This window comes from Panthera onca, chromosome D4 (genome assembly GCF_046562875.1).
Source record: "Panthera onca isolate mPanOnc1 chromosome D4, mPanOnc1 haplotype 2, whole genome shotgun sequence".
NCBI lineage: Eukaryota > Metazoa > Chordata > Mammalia > Carnivora > Felidae > Panthera > Panthera onca.
The window spans coordinates 33,505,148-33,526,615 of record NC_138351.1 but is presented as its reverse complement, the minus strand read 5'-3'; the positions used below and the strand labels follow the sequence as shown (position 1 = coordinate 33,526,615).

The 21,468-nt window shown below is 39.9% G+C and overlaps 1 protein-coding gene and 1 pseudogene across 16 annotated transcripts in view; one reads left to right on the top strand and one right to left on the bottom strand.

Moving 5' to 3' along the window:
* Positions 1 to 21,468, bottom strand: part of KDM4C (lysine demethylase 4C) — a 435,403-nt gene that overhangs the window by 60,236 nt on the left and 353,699 nt on the right. For all 16 annotated transcript variants that reach the window (XM_078436862.2, XM_078436854.2, XM_078436853.2 and 13 more), the window contains one exon: positions 4,772 to 4,957. In XM_078436862.2, coding sequence (XP_078292988.1) covers positions 4,772 to 4,957 — 186 coding nt within the window. The remainder of the gene's footprint in view (positions 1 to 4,771; positions 4,958 to 21,468) is intronic.
* Positions 9,183 to 9,299, top strand: LOC132663930 (5S ribosomal RNA; annotated as a pseudogene).

Genomic DNA, 21,468 nt, shown 5'->3' with positions numbered 1-21,468 from the left:
GTAGAACACAGGCAGCAACCTCTTTGACCTTGCCCACAGGAACTTCTTACTAGAAACGTTGCCAGAGGCAAGGGAAACAAAAGCAAAAATGAACTATTGGGACTTCATCAAAATAAAAAGCTTCTGCACGGTGAAGGAAACAATCAACAAAACTAAAAGGCAGCCTATGGAATAAGAGAAGATATTTGCAAATGATATATCTGATAAAAGGTTAGTATCCAAAATCTATAAAGAACATAGCAAACTCAACACCCAAAAAACAAATAATCTAGTTAAGAAATGGGCAGAAGAATGAACAGACTTTTCCAAAGAAGACATACAGATGGCTCACACAGGAAAGATGCTCAACATCAGTCATCATCAGGAAAATACAAATCAAAACCATGATGAGATACCACTTCACCCCTGCCAGAATAGCTAAAATTAACAATACAAGAAACAACAGGTGTTGTTCTCTACACAAGGGCGTAGAGAAAGGGAAACCCTCTTGTATTGACGGTGGGAATACAAACTGGTGCAGCCACTCTTGAGAACAGTATGGAGATTCCTTAAAAAGTTAAAAATAAACTACCCTATGATCCAGCAATTGTACTACTAGGTATTTACCCAAAGGGTATAAAAATACAGGTTTGAAGGAGTACATGCACCTGATGTTTATAGCATCTTTATCAACAATACCAAAGCTATGGAGAGAGCCCAAATATTATCCATCAATTGATGAATGGATAAAGAAGATGTGTACACACACACACACACACACACACACACACACACACACACCATTGAATATTACTCAGACATCAAAAAGAATGAAATCTTGTCATTTGCAAGGATGTTGATGGAGCTAGAGTGTATTATGCTAAGCAAAAGATGTCAGAGAAAGACAAATACTATATGGTTTCACTCATATGTTGAATTTAAGAAACAAATGGATGAATATATGGGAGGGATAAAAGAGAGAGGTAAACTAACCATGGAGGGAGGTGGGTGGGGGTTGGGTTAAATGAGTGATGGGTATTAAGAAGGGCACTTGTTACAAGAAACACTGGGTGTTGTATATAAGTGATGAATTATTGAATTATACTCCTAAGTCCAAATACAAAATTGAAAAATAACAAAAAACAAAAACAAAAAAGGCCTTATTCACTGCAATGAACTAATATATAAAGTGCCAGTGATTTTAGTGTTTCTACACTGCATGTATGGAATATTCTAATCCAACATGAAGGTTTATTGAAGTAAGTTGCCTCAAAAAAAAAAAAAAAGATCTGTGCATGCCATCTTTCTCACATCCATTACTCTCCATTACTCAGGTGTCTCTTCCATTGGACACCTGTCTAGTTTACTCAGGTGTAAGGAGACAGACCCTATGGTAGTTGTACTTTGCAGGAAGTATATAATTTATGAGTAGTTCATTGTTTGCTTTGGAGAAGGAATATGTTCAAGGATGCCAGTTTCAAAACCATTTTACTATTTATTGTGTTCTTTGGTTTTTCCTTTTCCTTATCAAACATTTGTGCAAGATCTACATAAGTAGGTTAGGAATACATCCAATGGAAACTTCTGAAATATAGCCAGAAAATAGGTCACACTAAATCATAGCAAAGGTGGGTGGTCAAGTACCACAACACTACAACAGAAACACATGTGCAGACACAGACACACACACACACACACACACACACACACACACACACACACGAATGAAATCTTACATTTGAAAGACAGCAGGTGCCAGTCAAAAAGTATGCTCGACAAAAACACTGAAAAATATATACTAAACTTTAGATTAAAATAACTGGGATTAGCTATGCACTTTATATAATGTATTCATAGCTTTAAGACTTTGTAAGCTGCCTATTTTTTCAAATACCACCTTTTCAATTAAAAGGGTGCTTACTTCTAATGGAAGAATTCATTATAATAAATCAGATGAGATTTTTGCACTCTTATCTAGAGTGATTTTATGCTCAAAAGCTCAATAACATTGAAAAAACTATTATATTTAAAACATTTCTGGCATTAAAGGAAGAGTAAAGTTGCCTTAAAACAGTCCTTTTTGGTTCAAACAGCAAATAATTGGGAGAAAAAAATAAAGGAAACAAAAACCCTAAAATGAGTAAAAATGTAGACTCTATTGAAGGAACTGCAGCTTTATACTTCATTTCACTGAAACTAAATAGGCATCCTCTGTTCTGTAGAATGACTGGATTAGGCTGCCAAGTTAGCCTGAATTTTATTTACAGTTTTCACTGCTATGATTCAGCAATTGTCCATTACTCTCAAATAATCAAGGTATGGTGGAAAATATAGCCACATTATGGTTCCAGCTCTTGAGAGCACAACCCCTGGCATACGCAATTTACACAAAGAGAAATACTGGAATGAATTTGAACTTTTGTATGCTTGAAAACTAAAGCATATTCAATATAAACAGGGACAATTCACAATGCTCTGAACCAAATTACCAGATTCCATGAATTCCTTCTGGTTAGTTGTCAAACATTTTGGGGAAGAATCCATACTTGAAGTCCAAATGAAGAATAAGGGATAAGTAATAGCTACCAGAAATATATTTTGGAAATGTAGTATTCACAGTACTTCCTGCCAGAGAACTTCTCAAGGCAATTTAGAAATGCTAAAATGTTATCTTCATAAGGAAAAACTCATTTAATGTAAATTATATGATATTTTACTCACATTTGACAAAGTGTACCAAACTTAAAGTCAATCTATAGAGGAGAGTAGATGTTCTTTTTGGTCATCATTTATGAAACAAACAGTAATATAAACATGACTGAACCACACATCACAGTTAAGAGGAATGAAGTCCTGATTAAACATCTGGATCTCTTTAATAGCAACTTCAATATAATCATCAGTAACCACAGAGCTTTGGAATATTAGAATAAGAATGTGTGATCCCAAGCAAAGCTTTAGATGAACACCTCTAGCTCCATTCAGGGTTTGGAGTTGGGAATTCAACAAATAATAGAGCATGAGCTGAAAAAGCACTGACATTCCAGCACCTGTTGCTCATTAACTGAATCTACTTGGACAAGGAATTATACCTTTTGGCACTTAGGTTTCTTATCCTTGAAGCAGGGATAATACTACTCATGTGGCCTCATTCACATAGAATTGTAACACCAAAGCCAGCAGCAGCACAGCAGTAGTAAAAGAGAAAGTAATAATATGGCTTTCATTTTCTGAGTGTTTATTCTGTGCCATGGACTAAAAACAACATGGTGAGCATAGGCATGCCATCATTTGTAGACAAGGACGCTGAGGCTTAGAGGGCAAAACTTGCACAAGGTTGCATATGTGCTGCTGGCAGAATCCAAGTGTGAACACAAACTACTCTGACTCTGGAGGTCATGATCTGATTCACATCTCAAATGCATTCCCATGTGTCACCTAATGAGGTATTGATGGTACACTGTAAATGGCAAAGCACCACAGTAATGCAATGTGTTATTACTGCCATTTTTTTAAGTTTTTAAAAAGTATTTTCTTCTGAATATATAATACTATTGTTAGCAAGAGCCCATTAATTCAAGAAATTAAGGAAAAAGCATGAATGAATATGCAACTTGTCACCTAAAACATGGAAAATAAGTTTAAAATAGAGGTGACGGTGGTGTCATTTCGTACATTTGTGCATTCACACACATCCGCACAAAGTCTCTACCTGCAAACATCAAGTATCTCTCAAGATGCCAATGGAAGTTGCTGGAATCATTAAAAATCCAGGAGATTTGTTGTGTATGGGTCATGACTCCCCAAGTCCATACTGACACCCTGGCAGTCTGTTCACAGAAGGTTATTAGAGACATAGGACAAGCATGTTAGGCTGCAAATAGTCAGTGGCCAAGCCTCCCAGGGATAACAAAGGGCAGCAAGTTAGCAAAGCTGAAGCTTTAGCCTCCTCGTTGGCAGAAAAAAACAATTACAGTGAACTGGAAAAGTAACAAAGGCATATCAACCATCTCCACACTGTCCTAGTTTTTCTAAGCACTTAAAACAGACAAAAGATTCCATTTACCAAGGACAGGTAAACTAATTTATAGTTAAATTCACACGCTATTTACTTGCAAACACTCTTTTCCCAGAAATAGGTTCAGTCCTGAGTGAAATAGAAAAAAACAGAAAAAAAGTGACCTCTATACTTCCCTTCTACATTTCTGCTTTTCTGAAATTGTCCTCATTCCTCCTAGGGCCTCCACATGCTATACCTAGCTGATCCCATCACAGACAACAAGGACCCAAATGTTTATGACCATCTCCATTCTCCCTTTACTGTGTTACTGCTCTTTGTTTCTTCCAGAAGAGATGAAATAAAACCCAAAGGCCAGAATGTACAGGTACATGGATTGAACACTGCATGTTTTCAAGTGGTACTTTCACATCATTCCCTTCTCAGAAGTGATCTCACCTTCATCCTGGATATGTGCATTGCACAATCTATACAGCCATACTCAGTAGACCTACATACAGATCCAAAATCAGAACAGGCATAAAGAATTTTATTCATTCATCTGTTCATTCACTTATTCAACTCAATAAATAATTATTGTATCTAGCATGTGCCAGACACTGATGGGTCCTGGACAAATACAAGTAAATAATAATGTACAATCCCTGCCCTCAAGGAACTCACAGTCTAGACATGTCAACAATAAGTAACATTACAGGGCAGAGCATGCTAGCCATGGGACAGGAGGGAATTCTTATGCAGTCCTGGCATCAGGGAAGGAAAGGAGGGCCTTACCACATTTGGGTTGACCTTATGTCGAAAGCATGTGATGTTCACCACGTATGGCCAATCATCAGGCTCCATCAGCACCCCAGCAGCATGAGCACATGTGACATGGAAGGAGGCTGGGCAACGGCCATAGGAACACTGGATGCAGGCTCCAGAGACCTTCTTGACCCGGTGTCTGCAGAAGATGCATTTCTGTAGGGTGAAAATGAAGAATATCAATTCAAACTCTGTAACTCAGCTTATTTCCACACTTCAGAGAATAATAGCTATTAGAGATGCAGAAAACTGATTACATCAACAAGTCCTGGCCCTCCAGGGGCCCTAGTGGTGAGAGCAACTGTGAAAATATAAGTCATGTACTTCTAATGAAACGCACTGCTATGGTCACATACTACCAAACACATGTTGAAACATCTGTGGTTAAGAAAGCCAAAGCCTTTTACATATGCTTCTCCAGGCACAGTGAGGAAAAGCCCCCAGGGTGCTCCTATAAATCACCCATGAATGCTTAAGTTACCTCCCTTTTACCTCCTGCATGGCAGGACTTTTGGTACATCAAGAGATAGAATATGGGTTTGGAATACAGGTACCTACTCTCCTAAGTTAGATGAAGTCTTCAGAAATATCCAAAATAGCACACAGATGGTCTAATTTTTCTATTTACAAGGAACTGTGTTAAATGGTCCAATGTGGAAAATCGGGGCTCAAGTGCTTAATAATACACATCTGAACCCTACATGACTGACACAAAAATATGCTTCCCAAAGTAAGAAAGTTGAAAATCACCCCAAAGGGCATGATTTTGTTGAGTATTCATAGCTGACTATGCCTGAAGAGAGAATGAAAATAAAAACAGCAATCTAAAAACTACCACAGTCTAAAAATTAAATCACATACAGTTGGCCCTAGACATTATTAGTATATTTGTTATGAAAGATGAGAAAAATCAAACAGCTTCACTATATGTACAATTAGTAAATACTTAAGGACTAGAAACAGTGGGTGTAGAATAAGGTTTAGAAAGCAGAAGAAACAGAATGATCTAAAAGCTTGACTTTTCATTCCTATGGATAAAAAGGGTCTGCAATCTGATCAAATGCTGGTGTGCTCTTTTATAGGAACATTTTCCTTCCTGGGACAGGAATGGTACTTAAACTCAATGTCTTTTGGGGATTGTAATATTTTATCACAGACCTTAAGAATCAATGTGCACTTAACTTTTCACTCTTCTTTGCCTTCACGTCCGATCAGCAACTTCAGTCTTACAGATTCTGTACCTTAATCTTGCTCTGATCTCTCTCTATCCATCTGTATCAACTGCCACTGCCTCTGCTCATGGTACCCAGCATAGGAGTGTCCTCCTAATCAGTCTTTGATTTCATTCCACTTCAATCATCCTCCCTAGGAAGAGGCCAGTGATCTCTTTACAACATAAATCTAAGGTCAGCCCCCTGCTTAAATGTCCTTCAATGGCTTCTCCTTATCTCCAAAATATTCCAGAAAAAAAGGAACAGCATGAGATGGAAGAGGAAACCTTAGAAAAGGCCCTTATGGTCCATATGAGCAGTCTTATTTCTCACTAGTCCCCATAGGGGCTCTACACTTCAGGCATTTATCTGATCTCCCTATACATCTAGATTCAATATACAATGAAGCATTTTTAAAGTGGGGGTTAAGAATGTGGCTTAGCTGATTTAAAAACTACATACAAACACACAGAACTGAAACAAGATCCATTACAATCTGAATAAAAGCATTATTTAATATCTTGATGTCTTGGCAATTCTTGTTATCAGTTTCAATACATTCTTGGTAATTCTTGGTAGTATTTTTTTTAATACTTATTTTTGAGAGAGTAAGGGGGAGAGGGAGACAGAGAAAGAGTGAAAGAGAGAAAGAGAGAAAGAGAGAGAGAGAGGAGGGGAGAGGCAGAGCGATACAGGGAGACACAGAATCCGAAGCAGGCTCCAGGCTCTGAGCTGTCAGCACAGAGCCCAATGCAGGGCTCAAAATCACAAACTGTGAGATCATGACCTAAGCTGAAGTCGGACACTTAACCAACTGAGTCACCCAGATGCCCTGTTATTTTGGAATCTTTTTGCCAATTCCAACCTTTTGAAATGTGATGGCAGATATAACAGGAAAAATTCATAACAGGAGCCCTAGGCATAATCAATCTTTTAAGAGCCTAATCATACTACCTAGATGTCAGCGTTTGAGTAAGTTCAGATAATGACAGATATGAAAGCAGAAACTGTTTCTTATTTTCCTAATTAAATAGGATTTTTTAAGAGTAGGAAAGAGTATTGTGATTTAGCTAATTAATGAATTGGTAACTCCAGCCTCTTCCATCATTAGCTTCCTCATTAAACAGAGACCTTCCAGAAAAGGTGAAGGAGGAGTGCATGGGTGGCTCAGTCGAGCATCTGACTCTCGATTTCAGTTCAGGTCATAATCCCAGGGTCATGGGACCAAGCCCCATGTCAGGCTCTGTACTGAATGTGGAGCCTGCTTGGGACTCTCTCTCTCCCTCCCTCTGCTCCTCCCCCCACTTGCACACATGCACACACAATCTTTCTCTCTCTCTCAAAAAGTGTTTTAGGGGCACCTAAGTGGCTCAGTCAGGTGAGCATCAAACTTCACCTCAGGTCATGATCTCACAGTTCATGATTTTGAGCCTTCATTGGGCTCTCTGCTGTCAGCATGGAGCCTGCTTTGGATTCTACTTTGGATCCTCTGTCTCCCTCTCTCTCTGCCCCTCCTCTGCTCTCTATCTCTCTCTCTCTCTCAAAAAAAAAAAAAAAAGAAAAAAGAAAAAAAAAAGAAATAAAAAGTTTTTTGTTTTTTTTTTTTAAAGGCAAAGGAAACAGAGATAATACACTTAATCCCAGTGAGGATTCAATCCTTGGAATCCAATAAGGGAAGGGCCCTCTTTTCCCCCAGAGGCAGACATCTCTAAGGATACAACTTTATCCTTTGCAAAATCAATCTAACTTCAGACTAGTATAATTTGATGCTTTGGAAGATGTTTATTCATAGAGTTGGAAAGTTTGACTTAAACATCAAGCAGGTTCTTGAGATAAATACATAAAACCAAGTAGGGGAGCCATTCTGTATCTTACAGTATAGCCTAAGTTACATTTCCAAACCCCATTTTCACTTGCTGACTACTAAACCAGTTTTTCTGTACCCTGGATGAAATGTCTATGGCAATCTGACACCTATACAATGTCTTAGCTACAGAATTTAATTCAGCAGGGCAAAGACAAGGACAAATAGATACTTCTTAAGAAATGTTACAATGGAATAAGCACTATGAAAGAAGTAGAGACAAAGTGCTATGTGGAACCAGAATGACTGTGCAATGAGTCATGCTTGGAGGTAAGACAGGGAAGAAGGCCTTCAGGAAACACATTGCTGATTGGATCAAGATGGTAGAGTCAGCCTGTGTTACAAACTTCCCAGCTTCAACCCCTAAGTAAAGATAAAGGAAAAAGAGTGAAACCCTAATAGTACTGACTATCAAGAAAAGGTGTAACTAACCCCAGGGAGCAAATCCCCAGAAAACAGTAGATATCTCTGAGGAGACAGTTCTGGTAAGGCCAGTGCCAAGAGTGGAAGCAAACACCTAAAAGACAAGCTACCCACTGTCAGACCAGCCCATGGCCCATCCTGCCCCAATTATCATCAGCAGGTGAGGTCATCTTATCTGATCTGAATCCGAGTCCTGTGATCTGACCCATCATTCACCAACAAGACAAGTAGATTTTCATTTGGGCTGAGAAAAGAAAAAGTACACCCATGATGTGCAACCAAAATACAATCAGACATTTTAAAAACCAGAAACATTTGAAGGAAAACAAAAATAAATGAGAGGTGCTATGATTATTACCAAATAGAAGAATATCTGACCTAAGGAGTCAGGTAAGTGAAAGCAGATGAGTTTAAAAGAGGTACAGTATAGATTATGATACAGATTCCAAAATATATCCCATCAATTAAAAAAAAAATGAACAACTACATAGCTCTAAGACATTCAAAATATCATTGTTAAAAAGAATCAAGATGGAGTGCCTGGGTGACGCAGTAGGTTAAGCGTCCAACTCTTGATTTCAGTTCAGGTCATGATCTCACGGTTTATGGTTCAAGCCCCACGTCAGGCTCCACACTGACAGCACAGAGCCTGCTTGGAATTCTCTCTCCCTCTCTCTCTCTGCCCCTCCCCTACTCATGCTCACGCTCTCTCTCTCTCAAAATAAATAAACATTAAGAAAAAGAAGAATCAAGGCCCGTGGCAGAGGGCGGCGGCAGGCAGGCAGACAGGCAGGCAGTCTGGCCAGTGCATGGGTGAAGCGCGGCACCCGCTGGGCTTGGGACTCGTGGAGCAGGCTCTTGAGGCGCCCAGCTGCAGCCGCTGGCATGGCCATACCACCCTGAACGCGCCAGATGTCGTCTGATCTCGGAAGCTAAGCAGGGTCAGGCCTGGTTAGTACTTGGATGGGAGACCACTTGGGAATACCAGGTGCTGTAGGCTTTTGCCTTTGGCCTCCTTGACCTCTCCTTTGGCGCCCGCCGGCGCCCCCCGTCCCTCCTCTGTCCTCTCTCCCCAGAGAGGGCGGCTCCTGGGGCCAAACACACCCCAGCCACTGCTCCCTCAGCCCCTCCCGGGCCAGCAAAGCGGCCTGGCCAGGCCCCACCCCGCCCAGCCGGCACACCCCACCGCACTTCACAAGGGGCACGCTCCCCGCTCCCCGCACCCAGCCAAATCGCACTGAGCGGCTGGAAGCCACACCCAAGCTTTGCACCTTTCCGGCACCCGAACGGAGGGGGGGTGCGGTGCGGGCGGGGCCGGGGGTTGGCGCCTGGGGGCTGGAGGGTGGGGGCTGAGTGGGTGGATAAAAAAAAAAAAAAAAAAAAAGAGAAGAAAATGAAAAAGAAGAATCAAGATGTATTGTATTACATCCCAAATTAGCAACTGGAAGATGGAGCCTATAGAAGAGAGAAGAAAATATCAAAATAAGTAAAATAGAACACAAATGCTAACCAGTTTCGTAAAATCCAGATATTCTATTATCTTTCCAAAAGGCATTTAGAGGAATAAAAACAGACAAAATAACAGAAAGTTTTTCCAGACCTGAAAAAAAAGCCCAACAGGTAGAATCAAGTAAACAATAACAACAACAACAACAAAAACAAAAACAAAAAAAAAAAAAAACAAAAGAAAAGAAAAAAGAATCACCTAAACACATATTAGACTTCAAAATAAAAAGAGAAAATCCCAAAATCTTCCAGAAAAGAAAAGAGAAAAATAAGATTACCATCAGATCTCTAATTTGCAAAAGTGAATGTTAAAAGACAATGAAGCAATGTCTTTGGTTTCTGGAAGAAAATTAAATTTGGTCTATATTCAGCCTAGTTATCATTCAAATGTGAGGGCAAACATAGGAATTTTTCCTTTTTCTTTCATAAACAAGGATCAGAAGTAAGTGTGAAGTGAAGAACAACCAAAATGCTAAATATGTAGATAAGTCTAAATTAATATTGACTTTATGCACAATAATAGTAATGACTTCTGGGTTTCAAATATAGAGAACATGAACAGATGACAACTAAAGTGTATAAGAAACGGTAAAAGTGACATTTAAAATGTTCTAAGGTTCTTGAGTTGTTTGGGACAAGGGTGAAAGTACCAATTAACTTATAGTGTGAAAAATGAAACAGAATAAGGAAAAATAATAAATTCAAACAAAGGCATGAAAGGAAGGAAACAAGCAGCACAGACAGGAGTAAAGGGAAAGCATATTGTAATCTGGCAGAATTGAACTCAAATATGCCAGTTTGTTATGTGTAAACAGACTAAACTTTATAGACCATGGGTAGCAAACTTTTTCTTACAGTGCCAGATAATAAATATTTTAGGCTTGTGTAGTATATAGTCCCAATTGCAACCACTCAATTCTGCCATTGTAGCACAAAAGCAGCCATGGATAATCTGCAAATGATGAGTGTCATTGTGTTCCAGTAAAACTTTATATACAACAATAAACACACACCTTAGTTTGCTGACCCCTGCTTTGGCCATAGGCACATATGTGAAGATAGTAGGCTGAGAAATGATAGAGTTAGTATTTAAGAGTAGCCACTCTAGCAGCAAGAGGGATCAAGGTGGAAAAACCGTTAGGAAGCCACAGAAAAACTGAGGCACAGGATAATGAGGCCTTGGGCTCGGGAAACAGCTATTAGGAGAAAGGTAAATTTAAGAGTTTTTTACTCTTGTTACCCTTTGTTGATAGAGGTTCTAGGTGTTCCTCTAAATAGAGCTCCGCACTTAAGACCAGGGTTGAACACACCAGCATTCTTCTCGAAGCTAGAACAAGCAATCCTAAAATTCACATGGAACCACAAAAGGCCCCAAATAGCCAAAGTAATTTTGAAGAAGACCAAAGCAGGAGGCATCACAATCTCAGACTTTAGTCTCTACTACAAAGCTGTTTATCATCAAGACAGCATGGTATTGGCACAAAAACAGACACATAGACCAAGGGAATAGAATAGAAACCCCAGGACTAGACCCACAAACGTATGGCCAACTAATCTTTGACAAAGCAGAAAAGAATATCCAATGGAAAAAAGACAGTCTCTTTAACAAATGGTGCTGGGAGAACCAGACAGCAACATGCAGAAGGTTGAAACTAGACCACTTTCTCACACCATTCACAAAAATAAACTCAAAATGGATAAAGGACCTGAATGTGAGACAGGAAACCATCAAAACCCTAGAGGAGAAAGCAGGAAAAGACCTCTCTGACCTCAGCCGTAGCAATTTCTTACTTGACACATCCCCAAAGGCAAGGGAATTAAAAGCAAAAATGAACTATTGGCACCTCATGAAGATAAAAAGCTTCTGCACAGCAAAGGAAACAACCAACAAAACTAAAAGGCAACCAACGGAATGGGAAAAGATACTTGCAAATGACATATTGGACAAAGGGCTAGTATCCAAAATCTGTAAAGAGCTCACCAAACTCCACACCCGAAAAACAAATAACCCAGTGAAGAAATGGGCAGAAAACATGAATAAACACTTGTCTAAAGAAGATATCCGGATGGCCAACAGGCACATGAAAAGATGCTCAACGTCGCTCCTCATCAGGGAAATACAAGTCAAAACCACACTCAGATATCACCTCACACCAGTCAGAGTGGCCGAAATGAACAAATCAGGAGACTATAGATGCTGGAGAGGATGTGGAGAAACGGGAACCCTCTTGCACTGTTGGTGGGAATGCAAACTGGTGCAGCCACTCTGGAAAACAGTGTGGGGGTTCCTCAAAAATTTTAAAATAGACCTACCCTATGACCCAGCAATAGCACTGCTAGGAATTTACCCAAGGGATACAGGAGTACGGATGCATAGGGGCACTTGTACCCCAATGTTTATAGCAGCACTCTCAACGATAGCCAAATTATGGAAAGAGCCTAAATGTCTGTCAACTGATGAACAGATAAAGAAATTGTGGTTTATATACACAATGGAGTACTACGTGGCAATGAGAAAGAATGAAATATGGCTCTTTGTAGCAACGTGGATGGAAGTGGAGAGTGTTATGCTAAGTGAAATAAGCCATACAGAGAAAGACAGATACCATATGTTTTCACTCTTAGGTGGATCCTGAGAAACTTAACAGGAACATATGGGGGAGGGGAAGGAAAAAAACAAAAGAGAGAGAGAGGTTAGAGTGGGAGAGAGCCAAAGCATAAGAGACTCTTAAAAACTGAGAACAAACTGAGGGCTGATGGGGGGTGGGAGGGAGAGGAGGGTGGGTGATGGGTATTGAAGAGGGCATCTTTTGGGATGAGCACTGGGTGTTGTATGGAAACCAATTTGACAATAAATTCCATATATTTAAAAAAAAAAGATTAGGGTTGAACAGTCTGTCCCCTGGGGGAAAGATCCTCACTAGCAGTGGATGGGGTAGAGGCAAAAGTAATTCTAGAGGGACAGGGATAGAAGGGAGCTTATGAATGGCAAGGCAAGATTATCAGACATTTGAAAGCAGAAAAGATTCAGAAAGACAGGGCCATTCTTCCTGCAGGTCTCAGAGGTGTCAGTGTCCCTCTGGGAAAGGGATGAGGAAGCAACTGGTGGATGACAATTAATGAAGGAGATTTGAGAAGTCAAATAAGGCAGCCCAGAGGACCACTGTTTTTGGTGCTTTAGAACAAAGTTGAGGAGGGGCTGCCCTCCAGGCAGGCCAACCACAGCAGGAAAATGCTAGCACAGATGACACTAGAGAGATTTTAAAGTGTCCTTTTCCTTGAGAGGACGCTTGGGATGTAACAGCTACTCAGTGAAGGTTTGCTCAATTAAACTGAATCCAAACAAGTAGATTAGGATGAAGCTATGGACCTGCTCACCTTTTTCCTTAACAGTAAAAAAAAAAAAAAAAAAAAGGCCTTCATTATAGAACTATGCCACAGGGACATTAGAGCAGGTCACAGGGAGACCTGCTTAACACAGATTGCTGGATCCACCCCCAGAGCTTCAGTGTGTCTGGCTAGGGCCACCAAATTTGCATTTCTAACAAGTTCCCAGTGGTGCTGATGTTGCTGATCCAGGGATCACACTTTGAGAACCATGGGTTGAGGGTTAAAGGGTTAAATGATGTTGATTATTCTGAGCCTCTTAGGATAAGGCAATTCAGGAAGTACAATGATTTTTCATCTATTCTTCTGTGTCAAGGGCTTAGAGAATCCTCGGGCGAGTATGATTTATAGAGCACTATACTTTCTTGGGGGACTGGATTTCCATACTTATTCCAATGGCATAGGCCATTAAGGCTCCTAATGGATTGAGGAATTAATGAAGTATCTGGCAATGAAGCTTTGTGTATCATTAGATTCCTTGAGCACAAAGGGCAACAAGAAATGATGAGCTGTGAAGGAGTTGGAAGTTCAAAGCACATCCATTGCCTTTTTTTCCCCTTTTAATATGATTTGTAGTATGATTTTATTGTTGTTTTTCCAATTTAGTGATTGTTTTTCCTTTCCTTATATAGGCAGGTAATTTCCAAACAGGCACAAATGTTTTTTAATTAGTGTTTCCCTATCAGACAACTAACAAGCTAATGATAATGATATAGTAGCTAATTCCCTTTTCCTTTTGCTCTCCAAAGATGCTTTTTCCAAGCACTACACAGACTCACACCACTCACACCACGCAGAACTGTCTGACCTCAACCATCTAAGCATGTTACAAACAGAAGACACTATGAAATGGTACAGTAAAACTCAATTCTGAATACTCATGCATCAGCTCATAAGTCCTTTGTCTCCCCACCCTCCTCACGAAAAGTTATTTCTACACTTCAAGTTCAGAGCATTAAAATATATGGTTCATGATGTCAAGTGTGTTTCATTAAATCTTTATTTATGATATGTATCAGAAGCCATTTATCTCATTGCTTTTTGTTCAGTGAGATTCACCATGCAAAAAAATGAGAAGCTAAGAAAAAGTCAAGAAGCAGGATAAAGAGGAAAGGGCAGAGGAATGAGCTCAGTCAGGCCAAGAAACACAGCTAGAAAAATGGGCAGAGGTGGTAGGGATCAGATCAAAGTCTGCACTTATTCAAAACAAGGCTAAAGAGTCATTGTTGACCCTGAGAAATTTAAAGAAGCACAGAAGAATTCTAGAACTGGAAAGGCCATAGTAGTTCATACATAAACTGACAAATTAACAAATGACTCTTGAAAAGTACTATGTCAACAGCCCAGTCACACTTTTTATTTTAGATCAGAAGATACACCACAGAGAAGCTCATCAAATAGGAATCCGTCTGGAAGCACCTTTTTTTTTTTTTTTTTTTTAATTTTTTTTTCAACGTTTTTTATTTATTTTTGGGACAGAGAGAGACAGAGCATGAACGGGGGAGGGGCAGAGAGAGAGGGAGACACAGAATCCGAAACAGGCTCCAGGCTCCGAGCCATCAGCCCAGAGCCCGACGCGGGGCTCGAACTCACGGACCGCGAGATCGTGACCTGGCTGAAGTCGGACGCTTAACCGACTACGCCACCCAGGCGCCCCTGGAAGCACCTTTTAACCCCAGCACCAGAACACTGACTGCACACAGCAGGTGTATAATAAATACACACTGATTAAATGAATTATTGTTTCCTTATTATAGATCATGTGTTAATCCATTCTTTCGGCCATTTCAATACTTATTAAATATCTTCCATATAAAAGGTACTTTGCTAAATGTGAAAGGAGATATAAAAGTGAAAAAGATATAATCTGTGTATTTAAGGAGCTCAATCTGGCATACAAAAATAGCTGTAACAAAAGCTTTGCAGTGGTCATCACAATAAGCAAGATGAAGTGCTACTGGATTTGGAAGGAGAGAGGGCTGGAGAACCAAGGTGAGGCCAACATGTGGCCTCAGTTGGTCACTTCCCCCGCCCCCAGCACTTCTACCATCCTTCTCTCACTGAGGGGAAAGACAGGATGACCTTCATGACAGCCATTTGAGGGACACCACATACAGGACAAGACAGCAGGTATGATTCTGCTTGAATGGCTCAGGTCATGTGGCAGCAGAGCTCAGGCAAGTGACCTGTGCACCTCTCTGAACTGAGGGCACAAGTCACCAAGTCCAGGCACTGTCAGGTCAGTTCCATCAGGCTGGCTCTAGAGAACTTGTAATAAAGTAAAAATGGGATTTCTCCAAAGCCAGAAGTTTCCTATAACTAATTTCTTGGAGTTTAGAGACAACGTGGAGTGCTTTCTTACCAGGTCAGACACTGCCTTGGAGAGTGTTGGGGACGTTCTGTACATCAACCGAGCCTGCAGCAGCAGGGATACAGGGTTTGCCACATGGTTCAGAGAAGCTGCCAGCAGGGTTTTAGAAAACTAGGGAGGCTAGCAAAAGCAGGTGGTGCTCACCTTGGAAGGACCAGCAGGTGTTAGCCAGTGCATGTGCAGTAGCATGGCAAAGAGGAAGGACATTCTAGATAGATGTAACAAAGCTCAGAGATGGAAAAACAGGCAAAACTAACTGAAGTGTGAGCAAAGCTAAGGGATGAAAGGCTGGAAAGGCAAGATCTCAGAAGGTCTTAGACGGTACCTGACACAAACCTCACCTTCTCTTGCCAAGATGAGAGACTGAGGAAGGTTTAGTAGTGTTGGTTTATTTTAGATGGAAAACAGAACTGCTATTTTATTAGTTTTCTGAGTGACTTAGGTTTAAACCCAGGCAACCAAGCAATTCCCAAACCAGCCCATCCAGAAAATCAGAACAACCTTTGACTAAGAATGCTTGTTGCTCAGGTATGTCTCTTTGCTTGTCCGTCTTTTGCTTCTCAGGGGTTGGACAAATTCTACTCATCTTCTTACCAAAGGCACCTGGCACAGTTTACAAAGTATCTGGGAAGTATGCTGACCAAAGACCACACTTCTGCCTTCCCTACACAGACAGGATTTCAATAGTATTTGGAAGCCCGCACTGGGAAGTCAGAGAGATGTGGTTTTGACTCTAGTTCTGCACAGGTACAACACAAGGGCAAGTCACGGGAGGGGTGGGGGAAAGGGGCCTGAACACACATAAGTGAAGAGAAGGTCCTGGGGGAAACAGGCTAGCCTCTGAATGCTTCCTGCCCTTCTTTCCTATCCTCCCTCAACATAAAACAGCTTCCCCTCTGCACTTACTACCTGGGCTGCACAGAAAAACCCAGACATAAAAGCAGCATTTGCAAATAAATTAAAGGCAACATCACAATCTCTTGCTGAAATAGGCACTTCACTGATAGTATATAGCAGCATTTGCTGAATCACAAAATAGGCAATGTTATCTATGTTGGGAAAAATCAATCACTTATCATTTCTACTTCTCTAACAGCCTGTTTGGATTCCACCCTTCATTTCAAGTTTATTTCAAATTTAAAGGGCAAAGGGGGCATACAATTACAGCATACAGAGAGCTTTAGAACAAATCTTATTCCGAGTACTTATTAAGTGTCACTAAACATCTTTCAGCCGATGGGAGGGAAAAGCAAGCCTCCTAAATCACAAAATAAACATTCTCTAAGTACTTTTGTATTTGCATTTTTATTTCTTTTTATGTTAATATTAAAGAGCACCTGTTTCCTAGAGGAAATTTCATTATTTGAAATTACTATTTACAAGAGATCAAACAGGAATTCTTACTCCCCTTGAATAAAGCATTTAATTGAACTCAAAATTACTGAATTATTTACTCAATTTTTTTTTTAAAACCCTCTATTCTTTTTGGTACAAGTAAGCCCTGCTAAAGTTACTGAGGGTGCTCTCCACCCATTTAATAAAAAACAACCCAGATTTGTAAATTACTTGTAACTTAGGAGGATTTCTAAATTCATTTTCTTTAGATCTCTCTGAATTAAGGTTGGAAATGATAATATTTTAATCATTTAATTCTCAGTGTTAAATTTAAAAAGAAACAATTTTCCTGTTTCACACAACTTTGGAAGGCTGGCTTACAAAGCTTTCCGCTGCTCCAAGGGCAGCCCCCACCCTCTGCCCCTGGCCAAAGAAACTTTATTTATTATGAATATCAGATATGATTTGCTATTGGCATTATCAAATCAAGGACCATAAAACATTTTCTATTTATTTCTGGCCTTGAGCCTGACGTTCTAAAGATATTTGACCAAAAAATAAATAAATCAAAGACAGAGACCGTAGCAGTATTTGTTTTGAGACAGTGCAAACATCCAATCCCATGAAAGACTGCAGTATTGTTTTGTTCAATGTTTTTTTTTTTTTTTTTAGAGAGGCGCGTATAGTTTCTTAAATCTCTGTTTTCTGTAGATTTATTGAAGTTTCTTAAATCTCTGTTTTCTGTAAATTTATTGCATTCATTGGTGAAATCTGGGTTGGAAGAGTAAAAACATTTCCCATTCGTCAGTCTGCAATGAGGGAACTAGGTTGTGTGAGTCAGGTTCTAAGCACCTCTCTCATATCCAACTTCCCACACGCGTTTTTTAGCAGTTTAAATGAACAATTATATACACTCCTACTGCATATGTTTATCTCAGTGAATGGTTCTTATTCAGGTGGTTGGGAAAAGGAAACATCCAGAAGCCTCATCAGTTTTCGCTGAAGGCTCTACAAGCTGCTGTCCTGGGACATGCTTCCTGCTTTGAGCACCAGAGCTGTCCCAAGACCCCTGCATACATCTGACCCTTATTAGAGACTGTCACTTATGAAGTACTTGGTCTGTGGCCTGCCCCAAACCCTTTGCCTCTTGTCCTTCGATTATGCCAGCCTTAGACCACATCGAGAAAATTTACGCTTACATTATAATGCCCTGGCAACGTATGCCCAAACAACCCTGAGGAAGCAGCGATGAAAAGCTATAAAGTTAATGCGGTGCAGATATGTCCCATGTGACTTTTCAGAGGAAGAACCTCTCCAGTAGAGACGACTGTGGTCCTGCAAAGAGCTGACTGAAGGTGTGAACAATCCAGAGCCTATCCTATCTTCTGCGGCCTCCGTCCTACTGCCTTTCCTGTTCAGGTTTCTACAACAGTAGCTTCAGGAGAAAAATCACCAGTGAGCTTGAGGATTTATCTTCTAGATAAGACAAATTATCTTTCTCAGTTTCAGAAGTGGACAAAAGGCAGTAAAACAGGCTCTCGTCAAAGGTTTAGGACTGAATCCTAATGCTGTCCCCAATGAGGCCCTGAATTTGCATTACCAATCAGGGATATTACTTCTGGATTATTTAGGTAGACTTCCTTTGAAGAACAGTGAATGATCTATTCGTGGGTAATTTCTCCAAGCTTAGTTACCACATCGGTCAAGTAAAGATGACAGTAACAACTATCCCTCATGAGAGTGTTCTCAGTGTTAAAAGAAATGACATACATAAAAAGTTTTGTACAGTACCTAAGACACAATAAGAACTAAGCAATGCTGCCCCATCTGTTCCAAAACCTTAACACTCTCCAACACTAGCCCAACTCCTCACATTCTAGAAACCCTGAGCCTCTTCCTTCACCCAGGTAATAGAGATCATCAGGCATGAAATTCCCCACCTGTCCTGCCCTCCCCTCCACCTTCAGATCCACAATTTCAAAATATTTATACTCACAATTACTCAGAAATTAGGTAACGATGGCTTTGTCACATCTTGTTATTTAATGCTTTGGTAGTAAAGCATGTGTTACCATATCACAAGCTAATTTTAAAACTATTTTAATAAGTGCATTTAAATATAATTGTCTCCTATGTAATCCTGTATATTTTATTTTAAAAACTTAAAAACATTTTTCTGAAAAGAGATCCATAGGCTTTACTAAAAATACTGCCAAAGGAGTCCATGGAACAGAAGAGTTAAGAACTCCTGACACAGAACTATTAAAAATGTCCACAGTCACTACGGACACCGTGATTACAACCATGCACACAAATGAACAGAGACTTCAATGAAGAACATCATGTTTAGGTTAGTGGAATTCTGGGTTTTCTTTTTCTCCTCTAAGGTTGTTGCTTTATTGTTTTTACAATAATATAAAAAAAAAAAAGGATAGGGCATAAACCATGATATCTTTAGACCTATTTTTTCCTCTCCTATCATTTCAGGATCAGAAGTAGCCAACTTACTCCCACAGTGAACCAAAGGCACCATGTACTACCCTCTGTTTCCCTGTCTTTGCAACTAGCCATGAACAGGTCACAAAAAGGTGTACAGCTGCAACAGAGGAGTAAGTCAATTCCAAAATTGCTGATTTTCTTCATGAAAATGATAATGCCTTATCTACATTGTATACAACATTTTTCTTTTGTGAAAAATTGGCTGATCAACTTCAAACTGATGTTAGACCAACCCAGCAATGAACTCTTCAGCCAAAGGGTGGGAACATTAACTTCTTTTAAAAGTTCATTTCAATTAAAAGTAAGTATTTTTTGGATGCTAGGCCACATCTTAATTATCCTTGGCATGGCTCTTATAATAAGCTTTTCATTCTCCCTCTATTTCTTAATGGATTTCTCAATATTTAAAAATTCCATTTCTGTGAGATCCTTCCAAACAGAACAGTGAATTACCCAAGCAGATGTGTGAAAGAACGTGTTCATACTTTAAGAGACATTTACTGCTTATACTATGGCTCGTTGGCAATCATAAAACTGAAGTGTGGTCTTCTATCATTCACATTACTTTTTTAAAAGATGAAGACAATCCAGTTTATCCTGGAATGCACACACTTCTATTTCTGTCATGTGTATGCTTGTGTAGAAAGAGAGTCCCTTCGCTCTCTCCATTCAACAAGAGTCCATCAAGCTTCAAGGTAGTAAAGTATAAACGGCTTTGGTCTAAGTGTATGTACACATATGTTTTAGTCCTACAACTTCAAGGCCAAAGTAGTACTTTTAAATGGTAAATTAAAAAGAAAAAACCTTTTTGTTTGGAATCCTCTTCACTGGCCCTGGTAAGATTAATGCAACTGAGGGAATAGAAGAGTTCAAGGCCTCGAGATTTTTTTTGTAATAAAGTAAGGGTTGGGGCTCATAATGCTTACTGGTATTTCAGCAATTTTCAGACTAATTCACACCACTTACCCCTACCTGCCAGACTAGAGGCACTGGTAGAGCCTAGAGTATGAGTTCCAGCTTTTCCACTAAGGAGGAGCACTCCTGGGCAAGCACCCCTGTGCCTGTGCCTCAGTTTCTCCAGCTATACTTGGCAGAATCACTGTAGGAATTAATGGGTACAGAAGTGCCCTCTAAACATAAAAGGTTACAAACACGGCCATTGTTACTATTTTCTTTAAAAGATGAGGGGGGAAAAAGAAATAGAATGTGATAATACATCAGTTCTCTTCAGGGTGCCAAAGCAAAAGGCACCAGTGCTTGGGTATACAACACAAATGGGGCAGAAAATCAAGTTGCACTGTTTATCAGGGGAGTGTACCACCAAGGGACAAAAATGTGTGATTTTTAAACAAATCTTCACAAAGAGTGTAGCAGCATTTGCCGAACCTGTGCAGAGCCCAATGGTAAGACAAGCATCAACAACTCTTCTCAAACTAATCTGTAGCAAGTCTCCTTGATGGACCTGGCCTCACTCAATGTCATGTGATTTTTTCCTGCCAAAATCTTCCCAGCTGTGAGCCGGTATGTTCATTCTTCAATCCTATCTTCCCATTTTGATGGCAAGTGTGATGACTACAGTTTAACTCTTTATCACCAGTGTACGTTTTTCAGATTTATTTTTATGAACCAGGAGGAGTGGGGAGAAATTTCCTTACCAGATTCAGGGTCTGCATCCAGAACACTGAAGTATTTACATTTTTTTCTGCTATAGCCACGTTTAGTAAACTAATTTTTAAAGCAGGGTCACTAAAAGCATGTATCTACCTATGTGCATCTATCACTTATCAAAATATAAGAAGCTAGATATTTGGGCTCACAGACTTGTGTTATAGTACAGACAGCATCTATTTCTACTTTCTTCTAGAAGGGAAAAACTCTATCAACGATTTCAAGTTTCTCAGTTAAACAAAACAAAACAACATCTACATTATTAGGGTGGAAAATAGTCTATTCTACTACTAGACTTGTGAAAAGTTTGGCAAAATGTCACACAGTATTTTCCTATTTCTCTCAGGTGGATTCAGACCTCCACTCTGTATTAGGTTAAAGCCATTCCCATGAAAATGACAGA